This window comes from Camellia sinensis, chromosome 8, assembly GCF_055761805.1.
Source record: "Camellia sinensis isolate YWXY chromosome 8, ASM5576180v1, whole genome shotgun sequence".
In the NCBI taxonomy this organism is placed as follows: domain Eukaryota; kingdom Viridiplantae; phylum Streptophyta; class Magnoliopsida; order Ericales; family Theaceae; genus Camellia; species Camellia sinensis.
In genome coordinates this window covers 195,795,384-195,816,473 of record NC_138968.1, presented here as the reverse complement: position 1 = coordinate 195,816,473, position 21,090 = coordinate 195,795,384, and the positions used below count along the sequence as shown (strand labels likewise).

Here is a 21,090-nt window from a genome sequence, read left to right as displayed (position 1 = left end):
CTCTTGCCTTCTTTCAAACCTTGGATCACTTCAATCAGCCGAATGCTAGACCCTCCGAAATTTGAGGTAAGAAGAAAATGAGCCGACATATATAAGCAAAGGGCATGTTGCCTAAAACCCCGCCAAAGAAAGTCGTCGCGGTCACCGACATCAGAAAATTGATGGATCGGGCTGGGAATATCCAGCTCTTCGTTGTGAACCAAAAATCGAGCCTCATTTAGAGTAAGCCTGCACATCCGTCCCAAAGCTTGGATGTGGCCGAAATAAGGCTGAGATATGATTTCCTCATCGCGCCGAGATTCCATTAGTGCCTCAAATTCTTCGATTGTCAGGCATATCTCTTATCCCCCAAAGCTAAAGACATGTGTAATCGAGTTCCAACATCTAGCCGCGACATTGATGGCTGGCAGGTAGCCGGTATGCTGGATTAGTGGCCGGCAGGGGACATTGGTGGCCGACAAGCCACCACTCATGGCCGGCACGTGGCCGGCAAACTCTATTTGTGGCCGGCAGCCTTGCTCAACAATGCTGAAAGCATGTGTTTTGTTCTGCTATTTGTGTGTCTTGAGGCCTTGTTTTGAGTCTTTTTGGTTTTTAGCAAGTTTCTTGAGTTTGTATCTATGTTGTGTTGTTTTGTTTATCGAGTTGTATGTTGATTTGTTTATTCCTTTTTATGTTAGTTGTTGATCAGCTCGTTACCTTATTAAGAGTTTTTTATTTCAATCAAGGATATTCTTGGTCGTTTTGATTCCATGCCCATTCCATGCTATGTGGTGCTCATGATGCAAAATACAACACTTTTTCATAAAAACTGGTTTTCATTCCGATCATGGATGTTTTTACAAAAGTGCAGTACAAGTTTTTAAAGTAAATAAAACCTGTCTGAAGTTATACAATGTGCTAAAACTATAAACAAAAAGAAAGTAAGAAAAAATACAAAAAATCAACGCTGGCCGCCTCACGCTTGAGAAGCACTCTTTGTCCTCTTCCTCAGAGGAGAGGACTCTGGGGCATTATCTCCATTGGTGCCACTGTCTGAGTCTGAACCGAAACCTGAGTCAGTGTCATCTCCGCTCTCTGCTCTAGAGCCCTCCTCGAATCATCATCTCCACTCCCGGAACCCAAGCCGGGGTCATCATCTCCACTCTCAGATGACTCTGAATGTTGACTCACTGCCTCCTCAAAGTTGCTCGTCTCAGTATCATCATCACTCAAAATGGGCTCTGAAGGACCACTCTCATCTCGGGTGCCCCTAGCTCTGCCTCGATCGTGTGCTGGAGCATGTCTCTCTCTCTCCTCTCTGCTACTGGAGGAGGTACCACTGGTGTAGGTGCTACAACTGCCATTAGTGCCATCGGCATGGGTGGGATCTGAAAAGACAATTGTCACATATTAGTTATAGCATGTGTATCAGATGCAAGCATGATGCACAAAATGAGTGTATGCAGAAGTCAGATATAGTATATGAATATAGTGTGTGAGTGTAGTATGTCAGATGCAGCGTATCAGTGCAGTGTAGGAAGTTTTCAATTGAAGTGTCTGTGTCAGTGTGTCAGTGAAAATTTGGTGCATGTAATGGAAAACTGAAGAAGTTACCTGAATACCGTAAAGGCTGAGCAGCGCCTCTCTCCTTTGTACCATCCCTATCAGGGAGGCTATCAACTCGAGAGCGCCTCCTGTGTACTCAATGGATGCCTATAAATGCAGTTTGAATGATCAATGTCAGCAAATGAACATATCTGAAATGAAGTATGGGGTGCAAATGTAAAGTGTGGTTCATACCTGAGTCGGGCCTCAGACCCCGACAAGCTCGTGACCAACCGCCACAGGCTCAATCGGAACCTGGTAGGCATCCCCGGTGTGTCACCAGCAAGTCAGCATGGTAGGAAGCTCTGGCCAATCAGTCCTCTACCTCGCTCGGGAAGCCCCTCTACCACGGGCCCTGGTCACCCGAGTCACTCTCGGCCTTTCTCGCACAGCAGGAGCTCTCGCTTCCTCAGCTCCACGAACGCCGGTCAGGGACGGCATAGTCTCCCTCTGCTCGGAAGTAGTCGGAATCCAGGCCCACCATAAACTGAATGTCCTCCTCAGTGGATAGGCCATCAGTAGATTACATGGACTCTAGCAGAGCCATCGGGACGATCGGGTCAGGCAGGCCCACGATCTGGCGCACGAAGCGTTCGCCCAAGAACTAGGCTCGACAGATTGGGCCCTTGAGTAGAATACTATAGCGGAAAGTAGCCCAGCCTCCGGCGAACTGGTCTCAGATCCCCGCTGGCATCGTGGCCCATGGCTGCCACATGATCTGCAAATGGAAGTTATACCGATCATTAGTTATTGTCAGTTGCTATATGTGAAGCAGAACAGTTTTAAAGCAAAAATGACTGTGCTTTGGGTTACCTCATAGGCCACTACTGTGTCGAAGTACTGACAGAAAAATGTGAAGAGCTCATGGGTCCTACGGTGGAGCCTGCCATCATATCTCCGCAAAATAGGGGACTATTAAGGGAAGCTTCTTTACAGGCTCTAGGGCAAGGGTCGAAAAATATGCATACACCCATAGCTGCAAGGAAAGTTCAATGATATGTGATCAATACACTGTTGAGCATGTGCAGAAAGTGCAAAACAAAAAGCACAGTGTATGAACAGTGTCTAAGCAGATACAGAAAGTGCAAATCAGAAAGCACAGGTGTTGAATAGATGTAAAGCATAAAATGTAAAGTGCTGAAAGGAAGTTGAGATGCATACCTCCAAGGCTCGTCAGTAGCCTCCGATCAAGTCTCCCCACAGACGAGAGGTAGAGCTCATGTATTCGTATAAGGTGGCTAGGCCAACTCCGCCCCAATCGTAAAAACGAACCCGAGGGAACTAGGGCGCTTAGCAAATGCAAGCCTACGGTGTTCCATCTGTTCAAAAACAAGGTGGTACCGAAGACAAACACCAGGAAGCCCCTGGCATGCTGCTCTGTCTCCTCTACTGTCTCAGGCTTGCTCCCTCTGAATCACTCAGCAAACTAGGTGTATCTGACCATGCCCGTCCAGTATATAGGTGGATGTGCCCCCAGCAACTCGAACCAGGCCGCCTCTCACTCCTCCATGTCTGTATCAAGTGGGATCGGATCGCCCCCTATATCCAAGCCGATGATCATGGCAAAGTCATAAGGAGTCATCATCATCTCTGTAGACACCCCATTTTTTACCATTCTCAAGACTTGGACGTCCTCGTTTGAATACTCGATGATCATCCTTGTTTGTGTTCGTTTTGGACGCCCAAAGTTCTTGGTGGAGTGCCTTGCCTTTGAGCCTTTGAAACTTGTCTATTTTGTGCTTGGTTGTGGACCAAGAGCTTGTTGTTTCAAGTCTGGGGGAGAGGGTGCCCTGTCGGCCAGCCCTACAACCCATCGGCCAGGGCTTATGCCTATCGGCCATCAGTGGTGGCTGGTCGGCTACACTGATGGCCAGTCAGCCTCATTGGTGGCCTGCGGCCATTTTTCTCCTTTTTCAGATATTTGTTTTCCAGTTGTGCCAGCTGTTGCTCACTGAAGCTCATATCCATACACGTGTATGCAGGGATGAATACAAGCTCTAAGCTTGATTGGAGGGTTAGACAATTTTGAGCAAATTTCTCCCTCTCTCTCTTCTTATTTTGTGCCTTATAGTCAGAATTCTCTACACATTTGCACATCAAGTCTTAACCAAATTGGACCACCTTGGAGCTGAGGTCCCTTGGAACCTAATTTGAGCTGTTGAAAGGTTGTTTGAGCCTAAAGAGGGTCTGTTTTGTGCTGTGCTTCAAGAGGTATAGAACTTGCCTTGTAAGCTTTATTTTAATCACTTGTTTGGCCATCTTTTTATATTGTTTTTGGCCTAGTTTTCAACTACAAAAAAACTCTGATTTTTTAGCCTTAACATGTTGGTTTGAAGTCATTTTGTGTTGGGGGGTAGTCCACCCTTCTTGTTGCCTAATTGTGAAGCTTTTTACACCATCTTTTGGCATATTGAAATCAAACTTTTTAGGCCTTTAAACCACTGAAATTCAAAGTTATTTTAGTGGTGGAAAGCATGTTTTGAAGTCCAAAAATGGGGGGGGTTAGCCTCCCCTCCTTGTGTCTTGCTTCCATACCTAGTTAACTTCACATGTTAGCTTGATTTTCTAGCTTAACTTAGTCTAATTCAAGCATGTTTTAGCTACTGTTTTGGCATGTTTTAGCTCTGTTTTGGGCTGGTTAAGTCCTTTGTGGCTTGTATTGCATGGCTATAGTGTAATGGTCTTCACTAGCTCATTGTTTTAGGCCTTTAAAGATGATTTGCTTGAGATGGTTGCATGTTGTAGTGTCTTTTTACATGCAATTTCAGTGTATATAGCTCTGTCACATGCTCATTTATTTCACTTTTTCGTTGCTTTTGAGAGTTGTGTCTTGAGTCTTGTTTGCAAGCTAACATGTGAGCATGCTTTTTTAGCATTTTGTGCTTTAATCTCAGCATGTTTTGGCCACGGTTTTGACTGGTCTTAGCTCTGTTTTGAGTTGGTTTGGCCCTTTGTGGCTTGTATTGTATGGTTGTAGTGCAATCTCTTTCACTAGCTTAATGAGTTAGGCTTTTAAACATGACTTGCATGAGTTGCTTGCATGTTTTAGTGTCATTTTGCATCCCATTTCAGCACTGAAATCTCTACCATCCCCCTCTATTCTTCACTCTTTTATTTGTTTTGAAAGTGACTTTGAACCCTTTGTTGGCTTGAGTGCGAAATTGAGACACTTGTGCTTAATGGTTTTAATCCTTTCTTGAGGGTTTCTACTAACCAATGGCATGAGGACTCTTTCATGCTCAAGGCACTTATGGTTTGAACCTACTTTCAATTAGAGGACTCTCACTTTGGACTTAATCAATTAAAGGACTAATCGGTAATGTAAAATGAGTAAATAAAATTGGACAAGTAAAAGGGGCAAGCTAACCATCTTTGTGTTGCATTGCATGTGTTCGGATCGGACGTTAACCCGAACACAAGAAAAATTGGACGTTTCATACTCAAAGTGATGAAACGTGCCATTATTCTTAGTCACCATCACCCTTAATCATGCATGATAGGGTTATGGTTTTGTTGAGTCTTGTTTTGCACTCATTGAAATTGTACAAGCTTGGTTCTTTGGCCATCATGCATTGAAAATGCTTGGTTGATTGCTTGGGAATCAAGAGTTACTCTCCTTTGAATTTGTGTAATGATAAGAAGGGCAACAGTAGATACACTCCTTGAGAATACTCTGTCTTGCCTTTGTTTTGCTCTCTGTTGCAGCAAGAAGGGAAGTTCAGGAAAGCAGTGGCCGACCGGCCATATGTACCAGCCGACCGGCCACCAATGGTAGGCGATAGCCACCATTGGTAGCCGACCGGCCAGAAATGAATTTTGCATCAGTGTGTTCCTGAGTTGGAACAAAGGCATTCTCGGAGTTGGCACAATTTTCAGAGATCAAACGAGTGCAAACAGAGGCATTCGAAGGCAAGGCGGTGGTATTTTCGGGAGGAGCAACCGAGCATGCATGCGTCCCTCGCCCTTGAGGCCATTTTATTGCTTTAATTAGTTAGAGTAGCTAATTATTCAATTCAAGTGTTGTACTTAATTTGTTCATGTAACTAGTTCTTCAATTTCAATTGGTTTGTAATAATTAGTTAACTAGAATAGTTAATTAGTTTTGGTTTGTAATAATTAGCTTAGCTTAGTGTAGCTTAGCTTATTCATTCGGACCCTCCTTCGAGAGGGTGTAATGTTGTAATAAGTGTGCATGCGTGTGTACATGTCTTCCAACCCTGCGTCTTTCTCCCTTTTACTTAACCACTTTCGATGGTTAGATTAGGGTCATATTTCAATAAGCATACCTTATGCTTACATATTTGCATCCATTCATTTGTCTTGCATGCACCGAGGCTTGGCGCATCATTCAAACTGCATCGCAAATTTCAATACTTATTTGAATACATGTATCAAAGCATGTTATCAAATTGAATCAAATCAAATGCCATATTAGTAGCCGAGCCTATTAATTTCATATTGCATGTGTTGCATTAGGCATCTTGTATAGTTAGGATCATGCATCTTTCTAACTAATTTTTTGTTTTGGCTTGGAGTACTCAGTAAGCTTTTACGCTTTAGCATACTTGCATAAGTGTAAGTGTTGCCATGTTTTGCATGCTTGCCATGAGGCTATTTGCTTAAATGATTAATTGCATGAATGCCTATGGATGAAGGCTTTGTTGCTTGAATTGGAACAATTCAACGAATGAGAGTTTTAAGCCCACTTTACGAAGTGGCGAAATGATGTTTTAAGCCCATTATGTTTGATGGCAAATCCGCGTTTTAGCCCACTTGAGGGTGGCAAATTCAAACCATTTTCGAAAACAAACATGAGTTGATTTGTTCCAAGTCTTGCGACTCAGTCTATTCTTGCTTGTGTGTGCGTCACATAGTAAAGTTAGCTAATAACCGAAAAAGGAACACATGAGGTTTATAAAATAACATATCATGGTTAGTAGAGGCCGATCCTTTGATCTGAAGAGCGGGGGAGCTCATTCCATGACCTTCCCCCCTCGTACCGAAATTCCCGAGCGAAGGCAACTTTGGTGATGACGGACACGTGGCCTTTGGCACTAGTCAGGAATTCCTAAATTTTCCCAAAACAAAATATTTAGATGGCAACTCTGTAATCTGGCAAAGCAGTTCATTTTTGGCGCTTTTGATTCAAAATCAGTTTTCCAAAATGATTAGCCGGATTTGGACTCCTTGGTGTTTATCAGTCTCACATTGCACTTTGTGAGATTAGATTCAGAACTGTAACGGGAGTCCGAATTGTAGGACCAATTCGAGCTCTTTGAAAGGGGGCGCGAAGAAAGTCGAGCTACAATCTCCCCAGTAGTGGAAAAGTGGAAGGAGTTGGTGATGTCCTACCACCTCTCCACAAGCGCTCCTAGGAGAGGACGACTCGCGATGACCCAAGTCAAGCTAGAGCAGAAAAGGCCAAAGCCACCCTCGTCTATGATGTCACGAACTCCAGCGAGGAGCTCGTCATGCTAGTCTCGAACGATCGTAGCACCATAGCCATTGAAGGCACGAGACTCGCCATGTGGCAAAGAATGGGTTAATCAGATAAAAGTCAGATGAATCAGATATAAGGCAGTGCATGAAATGCAGTCAGATGAATCAGATATAAGGGAGTGCATGAAATGCAGTCAGGTAAAGGCAATGCAAGAAATGCAAATAAAGAAAGGCAAAATGCATGAAAACAGAGTTCATACCTCAACGGCAATGGCCGACAAGTGAGAAGCCGGCTCCCTTAGCAGGAGGTCCTCCGGTGCGCCGCGAGCAAACTCAACAAAGATCTGATGCCTTCAGCAATAGGCAATATATGTGTCTAAGGGTGATATCTCTCCGGATTGAAATGTCGTACCCTTAGCGGTAGAGGCTCTGGCTCGGCCTTAGGCTCGAACTCAGCCTCCAGGTTAGCCTCAAGGGCAGCTACTGGCTCTGTTACCTTAGGAACTGGTGAAACTACCAGGGGAGTCTTTGGAAGAGCCCTGTCATGGGAAATCTCGTCTGCCATCTAAAAATGGGTGCGAAGTAGGTGAAAAAGTGAAGAAAAATGCCGAAAATAGGGTAACCTTGGAAAAAGTCTACCCAAGGAGAGAGAAAATGGAGAAAAAAGTCAAAGCTGGGAAACGTGCACAAAACTCGAGAGAAACTAAAGGGGAACAAGCCTAGAATGGTGGAAATGAGGAAAGAAGCACCGAAATCAAATTTCAATCTGTTCAAAGTGAAGGAAAGAAAGAGGGTTTAGCGAATCAACTTCGCGTAGGGCATTGGAAAACACGTAGAAAGCATAAATCCAGAGAGAAGAAGTGCCTAGAGAGAGAGGGAGAAAGATTTCGGCCCTAGAGAAGTGAGGAAATGAAGTTTGGAGGTGTGTATTTAAAGACTCGAGCCAAAAGGTCAAATTTGCCCCCGCACTGCCATCAATCGCTGGCAGGTGGCCGGCAAGGCTCGCCAGTGGCCAGCACCCTCCCCTTTTGGCCGGCAGGTGTCCTTTGGCCTCCCCTGTGGTCCTGATACTGATTTGTGTCGTTGGTTTCCAAGAAATGCAGGGACAATTCACTGTTTGGTTCAATTTGTCTCTACAAAAGCTTTAAACTTTGTTTTCGGTGCACGATGTTCTTTACTTGTCAACATGAATGAGGTGTATCCTTTAAACATATTGTAACTCTTCCGAGAGGTAAGTCGAAAGTTACCGTGCATGAATATGCATTTCTCCGTTGTTACATGAATATGCATTTCCCTTCTTTGCATAGGACATGCATTTTGTATATGTTGTTACATAAAACATGCATTTCACGCATATTGCACGTGCGTGTTGCATCCGTTATGAATCATGCATAGAACATGCTTTCGCTCTTGAATCACGCATAGAATATGCTTCTATTTTCTGTTTATTTCACATAGAACATGCCATTAACATTGTATCTCGATTGTTTGTTCCACATAGAATCTACCATTAACATTGTATCTCGGTTGTTTGTTTCGCATAGAACATGCCATTAACATTGTATCTCTGTTGTTTGTCTTGCATAGAACATGCATTCATACTGTATTGCACTTGTTAAGTCTCTTTCTTACACATGCATGATATTGTATGTACGGTTCATTCAGCGGAGTTCCAGTTAAAATTATATGTACCATTTTCAGATCACACTCTTCCTCCTCTCGCGTGAGACGTGTTAGGATTTCAAATCATTTAAAAACATTCGAGTGCGCCTAGTGTTCACACCACCCTTCGATTAAAAACATTCGGGTACGCTCGGTGTTCACACCACCCTTCGGTTAAAAACATTCGGGTAAGCCCGGTGTTCACACCACCCTTCGGTTAAAAACATTCGGGTGCGCTGGCGTTCACACCACTCTTCCTCCTATCGCATGAGACGCGTTATGATTGTTTGCATCAGTTAAAAACATTCGGGTGCGCCAGGTGTTCACACCACTCTTCTTCTTATAGCGTGAGACGTGTTAGGATTTTTTGCATCGGTTAAAAACATTCAGGTGCACCAGGTGTACACACCACTCTTCTGCCTCTCACGTGAGACGCATTAGGATTTCAAATCTGTTAAAAACATTCAGATTCGCTCGGCGTTCACACCACCCTTTGGTTCAAAACATTCGGGAGTGCCCGATGTTCACACCACTCTTTGGTTAAAAATATTCAGGTGTGCCCGGTGTTCACTCCACCTTTCGGTTAAAAACATTCAGGTACGCCTGGCGTTCACACCCCCTTCGGTTAAAAACATTCGGGTGCGCCCGTTGTTCACACCACCTCTCCTCCTATCACGTGAGATGCGTTAGGATTGTTTGCATTGGTTAAAAACATTCGGGTGCGCCCGGTGTTCACACCACCCTTTCCTCCTTACGCTTGTAATGCGTTAGGACCTCGATTGAGACCTCGGGTGTCCCCAACGGTAATGTCACTCTTCGCCTTTCTTGTGCGACGCGTACTTAAGCTTGCATAATTTTCTTACATCCTTACTGCATGAAATGTGGTTTGGCTCGTGATTCCCACGCATGGCGTGTTTATTTACTTAATGCCTTACATAATTGGAATTGTTATGCCTTGTTTCAGTTTATTTAACTGTGGCATTTTCTTTGCATTGCATTTGCATTCAAATGTTTCATTGCACAGCCTCATTGCATGATCATAAGTTTTGTTCTTGCATTATCATAAGTTATGTTCTTGCATTATCATAAGTTATGTTCTTGCATTTTGCATATCATTTCTATTTTGCCCCAGAACTACGCTGGTTTGATTCCTTACAAAGGAATATGTAGGCAGCCTGCGGGCGCAACCATTTATTTTTTTTCTTGCTTGTCCAAGTCTTACAGCCTTGTCAAAATAGGTCAACTCTGGGCTTTGACATTCACTCACGTCATTTCATGACTCTGAGTTCTGTCAAAGAGGGGCAACTATAGACACCCCATTTTTTACGGCCTTACGACTGGGATGTCCTTGTAGGTACACCCGATGATGAGTCTGTTTGCTCACCAAGCGCTCGATGTCCTCAGCAGAACGCCACAACTTTGAGCCTTTCAAACCCTACATCCTTTATGTCTCATTTTTTGACCATTCCTTGGTCTTTCTAGCCTGCAACCTCTGGTGGCCTGCCAGCCATCTTTGGAGGCTGCCGGCCACTGATGTGGCTTGCCGACCACCAGTGATGGCCGGTCGACCACCAATGTTTTCTACAGATATTGTATGCCAGTTGTGCCAGTTGTTTGCACAGATGCTTGCATCTGTCCACATGTGGAGGGCTGGATCTCCTTGTAGAATTTTCATGTTTTCTATATATAGGAACCCCCTCTCTCATGTTTTGGGGTTAGAAAATTTTAGACTCAAAAATTTTCCTCTCTCTACAATTCTCTCTCTCTCTCTCTCTCTCTCTCTCTCTCTTGCTCTCTCTCTCTCTCTCTCTCTCTACAAATTCTCTACACTTTTGCCTACTTACACTACACTCTTGCCTATACTTCATTAACCAAATCCTCTCACCTTTGAGCTAAGCTTCCTTGAGACCTTCTTGGAGTTCTTAAGGTTGGTTTTGGCTTGAATTGTGGCCTAGAGTTACTCTTCTCTTGAAGAGGTATAATACTTGCTTTATTAGCATGCTTTACAGACTTGTTTTCCTATCTTTTTCCCACTGTTTTGGGCTGTTTTGAACTGTAAGAAAAATCTATTTTTTTGGGCTGAAATTGTTGTTTTGGCCATTTAAGGTTAGGGGGCGGTTCACCCCTCTTCATTCCTTGTTTGTAAGGCCACTTCACATTTGTTTCCCATTTTCAAACCTTTTTTTTTTTTTTTGGGCCTTTAAAAATTGATTTTTAGAGTATTTTTAGTAATAAAAATCAGGTTTTGAAGTTCGAATTTGGAAGTGGTAGCCTCCCCTCTTTGTGTCTTGTTTGTTAGCGTAGTTGGTGCCATGCTTTAGCTTATTTTTCTAGCTTGTTGTAGCTTTATTCTAGCATGCTTTAGGCTCTATTTTTGACTATTTTAACTCTATTTTGGGTTGGTTATTGCATTTGAGTCTTATATTGCATAGTTGTAGTGTAATAGTCCTCACAAGCTTGGTGTTTTAGGCCTTTAGACACCACTTGTTTGAGTTGATTCCATGTTTTTGGTGCTTTTTACACTTAATTTCAACACTAATCATCTCTGCAACCTCCCTCCTTTCTTGGCTTTTAATTTTGCTTTGAAAGTGGTTTCAAGTCACTTGTTTGCCTAAGTGTGGAATTGAAGTTTCATACTTAATGGTTTAATCCCTTAGGGAGTTCATTACCAACGATATGATACTTCTTTCATACCTAAAGCAACTTGTGTTTTGAGCCCTCTTTCCATTAGAGGACTTGAATTCATCCAATGGACTTAATTGGATTAAAGAATGGTTGGTAAAGTAAAAGAAGTAACTAAAACTTGGGATTAAAAGATGAGGAAGATAATAACTTGGTGAATTCAATCGGACGTTAATTGAGCACATGAAACTTGGACCATTTCATACTTGCAAGTGATGAAATGGTCCCAAGTCTCCAAGGTCTACTTTTTTTCCTTGATCTTTCATGAAAGGGATGAGGTTTGTGTCTTGTTTTCCATTTATTGAGCTTGCACCTCTTGAATCACAAGCCATCATGCAATGAAATTGCTTGAGTTTGTGGTTTGCGGCTTAAGTTCACAACTCCTTGGATTTGAGTTATGCAAACAATCTGTGAGAATACCTTCTTTTTGCTCTATTTGTCCCCTGTTGCAACAAAATGAAGCAGTGCATCAGTGGCCGACAGGCCACTTTCCATGGCCGACAGGTGGCCGACAGACCACTATCCATGGCCGGCAGGCCACTTTCATGGCCGACAAATGGCCGGCCATCTTCACCAGTGGCCGGCTGGCCACTGATGCAAATCTCAACAGTGTTGGTAAGGTGGAGTAAAATTGTTTTGGAAGTGTTCAATTGTGCAAATAGAGGCTTTCGGGAGCCAAACGGTGGTCTTTTCGGGTGGAGATCGAGCATGCACATACACATCCTTCGTTTCCCGAGGCAGAGTAGCTAATTAGCTTAGCTTAGTTGCTTATTTTAATTATTAGTTGCAATTGGTTTGAAAATATTTAATTAGCTAGTTAGCTAATTAGTTCATTTTGGTTTGTAATAATTAGCTTAATTAGCTTAGCTTAGTTATTCATTCGAATTCTCCTTCGTGATTGCAAAATGCTGTAATAATGTGTATGTCTTCCAACCCCATGTCTTCTCCCTTTTATTTACCCCCTTTTGATGGTTAGATTAAGGATATGTTTCAATTAGCATACCTTATGCTTACGTCCATTCATTTCGTATTGCATACACCTAGGCTCGGCGCATCATTCAAACTGCATTTTCATTTCAATACTTCTTTGAATACATGCTTAGACCGCATGTCTTGAATTAATTTATATGCCACATTAGTAGCCGAGCCTAGTAATTGCATATGGCATGTGTTGCATTAGACATTTTGTATAGTTAGGAATCATGCATATTTTTCTAACTCTTTTGTTTATTTTAGCTTGGAGTACTAGGTGAGTTTTTAACACTTTAGCATACTTGCATGTGTGTGAATGTTGCCATGATTAGCATTCTTGCCATGAGGCTAAATGCTTACTTGTTAAACTACTTGAGTGCCTGTGGATGAAGGCTTATTGCTTGAATTGGAACGATTTAATAAATGTATGTTTTAAGCCCACTTTGTTGAGTGGCAAATTCGCAAACTTTAAAGCCCACTTGAGGTGGCAAAATCAAACCTTTTTCGCAAAACAAACATAAAATTGAGTTGTTCCAATTCGGGCAAACTAGTCTATACTTTCTTATGCACATCACATAGTAATGTTAGCCTAATAACCAAAACAAGAGCACATAATGTTGATAAAAATGATATCATGATTAGTAGAGGCTGATCTTTCATCGGCTGAGTGCGGGTGCTCAATTTATGACCTTCCCCTCTCGTACCTAAGTTCCCGAGCCGAGGCAACTTTGGTGATGACGGACACGTGGCCTTTGACACGAGTCATGGGTTTCCTAAATTTCCCCAAAATAAAATATTTAGGTAGAGACTCTGTATTTGGCAAAATAGTCCAATTTTGGCATTTTTAATTCAAAATCGATTTTTCAAAAGATTTTTTAGATTTTGACTCTTTGGTGTTTATCAATTTCACATTGCACTTGTGAGATTAGATTCAGAATCGCTGGAATCCGAACTGTAGGGCTTATTTTCAAACTTTCGAGAGGGGACGCAAAAAAGGTGAGCTACAGTACATATTCAAACAATTTTGAAAAACAAACATAAATCAAAATGTTCCAATTTTTGCAAATTAGTCTATACTTGTGTGCGCATCACATAGTAAGTTAGTCTAATAATCGGAACAAGAGCATATAATGTAAATAAGAATCACATCATGATTAGTGGAGGCCGATCTTTGATCGGACGAGTGGGGTGCTCAATTCATGACCTTCCCTTCTCGTACCTAAGTTCCCAAGCCGAGATAATCTTGGTGATGATAGATAAGTGGCCTTTGGCACGAGTCATGGGTTTTCTAAATTTTCCAAACATCTTTAGGTGGCAACTCTGTATCTGGTAAACTAGTCCATTTTTGGCATTTTGATTCAAAATTGATTTTCCAAAAGAATTGTTAGATTTGGACTCTTTTGTGTTTATCTATTTCACATTGCACTCGTGAGATTAGATTCAGAACCACGGGAGTCCAAACTGTAGGGCTAATCGTATCCGAAAGGAGCACGAAAAGTCGAGCTACACAATAGTATACTTAATTTAAATAAGTAATAAGATAAGGCAAAAAGATGATAGAACCAAGCTTCTCAACATAGGAAGTAACTTCCCCAATCTCATTTCAATGAATTATTGACATGGGTGATACTATTAAAATGGAAGATTTTTTACCTCAAACAATTTACTGGGGAGCTTTCGAGAGCACTGGTAAACCCAATCAACTTTTCCACCCCTTAATAATTTGACAAACCTTGAAGTACTGTAAGTTGATTCCTTCTTTAGAACTCTCTTTTGAACAATATACCAATCTCTTCTTGTTGACTTGAACTGGTATGTATTTGATTGCATTGCAGGATTTTGAGGAGTTTCAATATTATTGGACCATTACTTGAAGGCCGATGACAAATTTGAAAACCTTGTTAGTAGATTTATACCTTTTCCCCCTTATCCACATGGGTAGTGATGCGACAAATAATTTTATGTTGTCAAATATCTCAGTTTATCACCACGTGTTGGTAGACTGTTCATCCCACTCCATTTGTGGACAATTCTAAAGTACAAAGCAAACACAGTAGACAACTGATGAGTATCTTTCTGTTTCCATTCGGAAATATTTATAGTTCAATTCACAACAAAATTACATATTCAAATTAATAAAAATAAGAGCTACACTAATATGATTTGTGATAGCTACCTCATTCAGCATGCATTTTTCAATATGAAACACTATGAAGCTAAATTTCTGTCTCTCAATAGACGCTACATTTCAAAGCACTAAAAAACAAATAATTGAAGCTAAATTTCTTGTGCAAACTAATTAATATCTAACCAAATTAGGATTCTCTGAAGCCTCAGGAGAATATAGGTGGATAGGTAAAACCGTCCCTATCAATTATGATCATGGATATAATAGCACTTTATAATTTTTGTTTTTTGTATGTGCCAATTGTTAGCTTATCTTAGAACTTACCTAATTTGCATTCTTCCATGGATATATTTTTATGTTCTGTATTTTTTTTTTTTTTTTTTTTTTTTTTTGGATAACAATTATCATCTTACCTAGGGGGAGATGGGGAGTTGGGATTGGAAATCCCGACGTCATGAGTTGCACATCAAGTTCTTACTACTGCACCGTTGGCTTGAGAGAGAACCTTGTTAAAATCCTTAAATAATCTTATTTTATAAACAATTTTTATGTAAACAAAATTAATCTAAAATCGCATTCTAATTTCTGCTCCTAAACAAGATATAGATGAAAATGTTTGCTCTTCATCATGTATTATGTAATTACTTGTTGTTAGGATCAAAGACACCCAGAGAATTATCTCACACACACAGAGAACACAATATTTACGTGGTTCGGCCCAATGCCTACATCCACGGACAGAAATGAGAATTATCACTAAAATGAAGCAAAAATACAAATACAGAGGAGGAGATGAAACTCACTCAACTCACAGCTCTCACACTCAATTTCTGATGGTTCTCCCTCTATTTCAACTCTCCCCTCAACCTCTATTTATACACCAATGGGGGAGAGCCTCATTGGTCACCACCTACCCTCTTCCACTCTCTAGTGGGGTTGGTAGAGTGGGAGAGCCACTTCCATTGGGTGGAGAAAGTGGGTTCTCCAATGGGAGCTCACATGGGATGAACCAACAAATCACCCCCTCAACTCATGTGAGGTGATCCAGTCCACACACTGCTGCTAATCTTGTCACGCCCAAAAGACCAACAGAATCTTCATCTCCTCACTGAGACATTGCATCCCCTGAAAGCTAGAGATAATACACCAGAGATACAAGAGGAGGAGGGAATCCTACATCCTCAACTCAACTCACACCACTCTCTGATTTGGAGAGAGCCTCTGCTCCTATCTCCCACAAATCTCTTCCACGCTTCCTGTCTCGGATATCTTCACTTGCTATGCTTGAACTTGCGCAACCAGATATCTTGACACCCCCTGATTGGATGTCCTGCACCCCCTGCTCGGGATACCCTTGCATTACCGTGCAACTCCTTGCATGATGAACACGGGAGCAACTAGAAAACTTCAGAGTTTGACACATCAACATCCTCAATTTTCCTTGCTCGGAGCTTATTTCTGAACAACCAGCCTTTGCTTTCTGCACTTTAGAACAACTTCCCAGCGATCTCATACGCCCGTTGTCTGTGCTGCAATCCCTGATGTTTGGTTCTGTCTCACTTGTACGTCCGTACTGATGTTTGACAGTTAGCCTTTCTGCCAAGACAACTTCCACCGGTCTGTACAAGTTACCACTATGCAACTCCGTGCATAGTGCTTGCACCCCCTTATTGGAGTGCATTGCAAAGCTCACTTTGCGACTTGAGATTGCATCCCTCCCTTCCATGCATCTTTTGAGAGGTTGCAAAATGTCTCTAACACGGAAGCAAAAGAAACTCTCTTCTTTACTGGCATAGTCTCTACAGATTTGGTTTCTTTGCTCTGAACTTTCTTCAAGATAGGCTTCACTGGCTCAAATCTGTGCACCTTTGAACTGCCTCCTTGCGTTCCCGTGCACCGTTTTCGCCATTCCTGATAAAAGCCTTGCTCAATCATACGCTTTGGTTGCGTATGTTCTCTCTTTGTACCCTTCGACTGGCATTTGACAACACTCATCTTTGTCAAAACATCTCCTTCCAGTCTGTACAGTTTGTTGCACAATTTGCCTTGCAACATTTCTTTATCACCTCTGTGTACATGAAGAACCCCGCCACTAGATGAGAAACAATTTCCTTTTAGATCTAGCATACTCAGGGAGATTAGATTCCTCCGTACTCCTGGCACATGTCGGACCTCAGATAAAATTACTTTTCTTCCATCCTTAGTAAGGAATCGCACTGTCCCTATGCCGACAACTCTGTTCACTGTGTTGTTGGCCATCCGGATAATGCTACCGCTGACTCTTCGGTAAGTGGAGAAAAGCTTCCTATCCGCACATATGTGGAACGTACACCCTGAATCCAAAATCCAGCCAGGTGTTTTCAACTCTGACGAGACTGTAAGCATCACCTCTTCATCGTCAGAGGAATGCACTGCAACTGCTGTAGTTGAGGGACCTCCGTGTCCCTTAGCCTTCTCTTTGGCTTGTCTGTCCGCCTTCTTCTCCGGGCAATCTCTTATTACGTGATCCTCTTGATCACAGTAAAAACACCTCCTCGTGTTGTCCTGTCTGGACTGTGAACGCCCTCTGCTTTTACTTCTTCCTCTACCTCTGCCCCTTTCTCTATCTTTGCCTCTACTCTCTGTGACAAGGGCATGGGACTGCTCTCCTTCCATCTCTTTCTTCCTTGCCTCCTCGTTGAATAAGGCGTCTGTGACCATCCCCATGGTCAGCTTCCCTTCGGGTGCAGAATTACTGAGAGAAACCACCAACGTCTCCCAGCTGTCTGGTAAGGAACTGAGTAATAATAATGCTTGCATCTCATCCTCCAACTCCATTTTGATTGATGCAAGCTGGTTCACAAGGCTGTGGAATTCACTGGTGTGTTCAGCAACAGACACACTATTCTTCAGCTTCAGGTTTATAAGCCTTCTCATTATCAAGGCTTTGTTCCGTGCGGTCTTAGACTGGTACATGCCCTCCAATTTCATCCATAGGGCATAGGCGTCTGTCTCTTGGGCAACATGGTGGAACACACTGTGGTCAATCCACTGTCTGATTTGACCGACAGTCTTCCGGTTGGTTTTTATCCAGTCCCCATCCTTGTCTCCATCTGGTTTGACCCCCTTTAGCGCTATAGGGTCAAACAAATCTCTACAATACAGGACGTCCTCCATCCGCGGCTTCCATATCGCATAATTAGAAGCGTTCAACCGAATCATCGGCCCTGAAGCTGATGTGGATTCCTCCATCATCCAGAAAGTAATCTCTTTTTTTTTTTTTTTTTTTTTTGAAAACAGGCTTTGCTGTGCAGTCCGGACTGCTCAAATTAGCCGGAAAAGCACTTCGGATTGCCAAAATAAAAACTGCAAATTTTTGAAAGCTTATTTGCAAAATCTGACCGTACGGATGTGTCCGAAATATTCCAAATAGTTGGAAAGCACTATTGGATCATCCAAATCGGACCTCAAATGGCTTAGATGAAGCCAAAACAATTTTAACGGTTCAGATCGGCAGAATCAGGTGCGCCTGCGAAGCACCAGATTACTCCTCCGGTACTGCTGACGTCAGGCTGACGTCATCGGCTCAGTCAGCGGCTTGGTCAGCGGCTTGGTCAGCGGCTGAATAATCGGCTCGGCTGAAGACTCGGCTGGCGCGCGCGTGTTGATGGCGCGTGTAAGGCACGCGCTGTTCCCTCAGTCGTCTTCCTCCTTGAACCGCGCGTGGAGCGCGTGTCTGCGAGTGGGATCACACGCCGGGTGCCTGAAAGGCGCGTGCGGGCGCGTGATGAGAGTGGGATTCACGCGCCAATTTCCAGGGGCGTGTGGGAGCGCGTGCGGCCTCCGTTTGGTGTCTGTTTTATATTTCTGGACTCCTCTCGTCGAGCCCTTGCTCCTCGTATGCTCAAAATCTGATTTCGAGCAATACGATTTCTGGACAGTTTCGAACAACACGCTGTTTTTGTTCCGAAACGCCACCAACGAGGCTTTGATATCACTTGTTAGGATCAAAGACACCCAGAGAATTATCTCACACACACAGAGAACACAATATTTACGTGGTTCGGCCCAATGCCTACATCCACGGACAGAAATGAGAATTATCACTAAAATGGAGCAAAAATACAAATACAGAGGAGGAAATGAAACTCACTCAACTTGGTTCTCCAATGGGAGCTCACATGGGATGAACCAACAAATCACCCCCTCAACTCATGTGAGGTGATCCAGTCCACACACTGCTGCTAATCTTGTCACGCCCAAAAGACACCCAGAGAATTATCTCACACACACAGAGAACACAATATTTACGTGGTTCGGCCCAATGCCTACATCCACGGACAGAAATGAGAATTATCACTAAAATGGAGCAAAAATACAAATACAGAGGAGGAGATGAAACTCACTCAACTCACAGCTCTCACACTCAATTTCTAATGGTTCTCCCTCTATTTCAACTCTCCCCTCAACCTCTATTTATACACCAATGGGGGAGAGCCTCATTGGTCACCACCTACCCTCTTCCACTCTCTAGTGGGGTTGGTAGAGTGGGAGAGCCACTTCCATTGGGTGGAGAAAGTGGGTTCTCCAATGGGAGCTCACATGGGATGAACCAACACTTGTGTGTTTATGCATCTACAAAATAATACACCTATGTATATTCTATCTTTAGAGCTGAGAGTTCATTAGGGAGATTTATAGGGGACTTTCACAAATTTTAGTCATCCTATCTTAACCCTTCGTGTTGATTATTTAAATTTTACAGGGATCATATTCATACTCCACTGGGAATGTAAAAGACCTTGTTTGAAGGTTTGTAATCACCATATATATTTTTTTTCATTTATTAGCAAATGAAATCTAAGAAAAAATATATGAAAGACAATACATGAATTTATTAAATTTTCTGGAAAATGTACCTGAGATAAAGAGCATGATAGATCTGATCTGATTCAAACTCGATTTCGGATTTGCGATTTGCAAACTCAAGATGGGAGCTAATAGCAAGAGAGATCGAGTTTAAGTTTGATTCGCCTCAAGATCGATGAAGAACAAAGATCAATGAATAACATAGATCGTTACGATTGATGAACAACAGCTAGAGAAAATTGTTGCAGTTGAGTCCTGTGTGTTTGAGCTTCAAATCGAGGTTGTTTGAGCTTTGATCAACATTGATAAAGAACATACAATGAAAAATCTACAATCGAGCGAGCGAAAGAGAGAGTCTGTGTGTTTGAGCTTCAAATCAAGGGTTTTGGAAAAGAGAGAGAGAGAGAGAGAGAGAGAGAGAGAGAGAGAGAGAGAGAGAAAGCGTCTGTGTTGTGGAAGAGACACAGAAAGTAAAAGACAGAGAAAGTGAGAGACGGAGTTTAAGACAGTGTGAATATATTGACCAAATACGACGTCGTGTAAATGAGATCAAAGACAACGTTTTCAAAATGTTGTGTGTAATGAATCTATGATGGCGTTTTCATAAACGCCATAAAAAAAAAACATTGCAATATGTCATTTTTCTTGTAGTGTGGGCACAAACATCTCACTAGAGAAACAAGGAGACAAGCACGATGAGAATGCATTTATAACTAGAGTAACATGAAAATAGTCAATGATGGTAACAAAAAGGACTTCTAACTAGCTACAAGACTTCCATGGTGGTAACTTGATGGTGGTTGGTTGGTGAACATCAGATACATAAAATTAAACAATTATGTATTTTTTTATAATCGAATGGAACTGAAGTAGATGTTCTCGGAAAGCTTCTTCACAAACATATTAATCTAATTGAAATTCCCCGTCACTATTTGTTATCAGGAAACAAATGGGCAGCATTCCACAAGTATAGATCATTGAACAAAAAACCATTACTGATACTGCAACTATCTTGTGAACTTCATTATGAAATATCAGATCACCAATCCTTCAATAAAAATTATGTAACTCAACAATAAAAATGAACAAGAGAACAAGAAGAGGAAAAAATCCTCACAATATGATTTTTACACAAACATAAGCTAAAAATCTGAACATATAATGTAGAACAACAAAACATCTAGAGGTTGAGAATACAAGAAATCACAAAACCTGAGTTTAAAGAAACAGACAATCCTACATGACCATTATTTAGTGAAAAACCAAGTGAGGAACCACGTTAGGGTTAGAGAAAAACTAAGTGAGGAGGTCGCAGCCAGCGAAGCATCCAACAAAATAGGGTTCAAATTGGGGAAAAATGAGTTATGAAAGTAAGAGACGAGAAGGGTGATAGCGAGATAGAGAAGAGGTGAGACGGAGGTTGGAAAAGTGAGAAGAGGAGAAAGGGAGCTCAGAAAAGCGAGAAGAGGGCAGAGAGAGAGAGTGAGGTGAAAACAGAGAGAGAGAGAGAGAAATATCTGTTGTAACGAGCGCTGGCCGGCGACGTGTGGGTTAGCCGGTGCGACAAAGATGAACGAACGGTGTGACGGAGATGGATGGGTGAGGGAGCGATAGAGACAGATTTAGAAAGTAAAATATAGATGCATCTAAACAGAGAGATATCTATCTCTTGGTTCAATTTTATTTTTTATTGATTTTAAGTATTTGGTGACAAAATTTGATTTTCTTCTCTAAAAATAATACATTTGGAGATGAAATTATTTCCTCTCTAA

The 21,090-nt window shown here is 42.1% G+C and overlaps 1 protein-coding gene across 7 annotated transcripts; it reads right to left on the bottom strand.

Annotated features, from left to right (window-relative positions):
- Positions 1-798: 798 nt before the first annotated feature.
- LOC114277827 (uncharacterized) lies at positions 799-19,790 on the bottom strand. Of its 7 annotated transcripts, XR_014338969.1 has the most exons (6): positions 19,369-19,782; positions 7,287-14,374; positions 2,401-2,563; positions 1,783-2,305; positions 1,597-1,695; positions 799-1,370 (listed from the first exon to the last, which is right to left on the bottom strand). XR_014338969.1 is itself a non-coding variant. In XM_082884534.1 (2 exons), exons 1-2 carry the CDS (start codon positions 19,382-19,384, stop codon positions 991-993), a joined length of 396 nt encoding a protein of 131 aa, XP_082740660.1. In that variant the 5' UTR covers positions 19,385-19,782; the 3' UTR covers positions 799-990. The 7 variants fall into 7 exon arrangements, 1 of the variants encoding a protein (XP_082740660.1); XR_014338970.1 differs by lacking the exon at positions 7,287-14,374 and having other exon boundaries at positions 19,369-19,790; XR_014338968.1 differs by lacking the exon at positions 19,369-19,782 and having other exon boundaries at positions 7,287-15,113.
- Between the last annotated feature and the right edge of the window lie 1,300 nt (positions 19,791-21,090).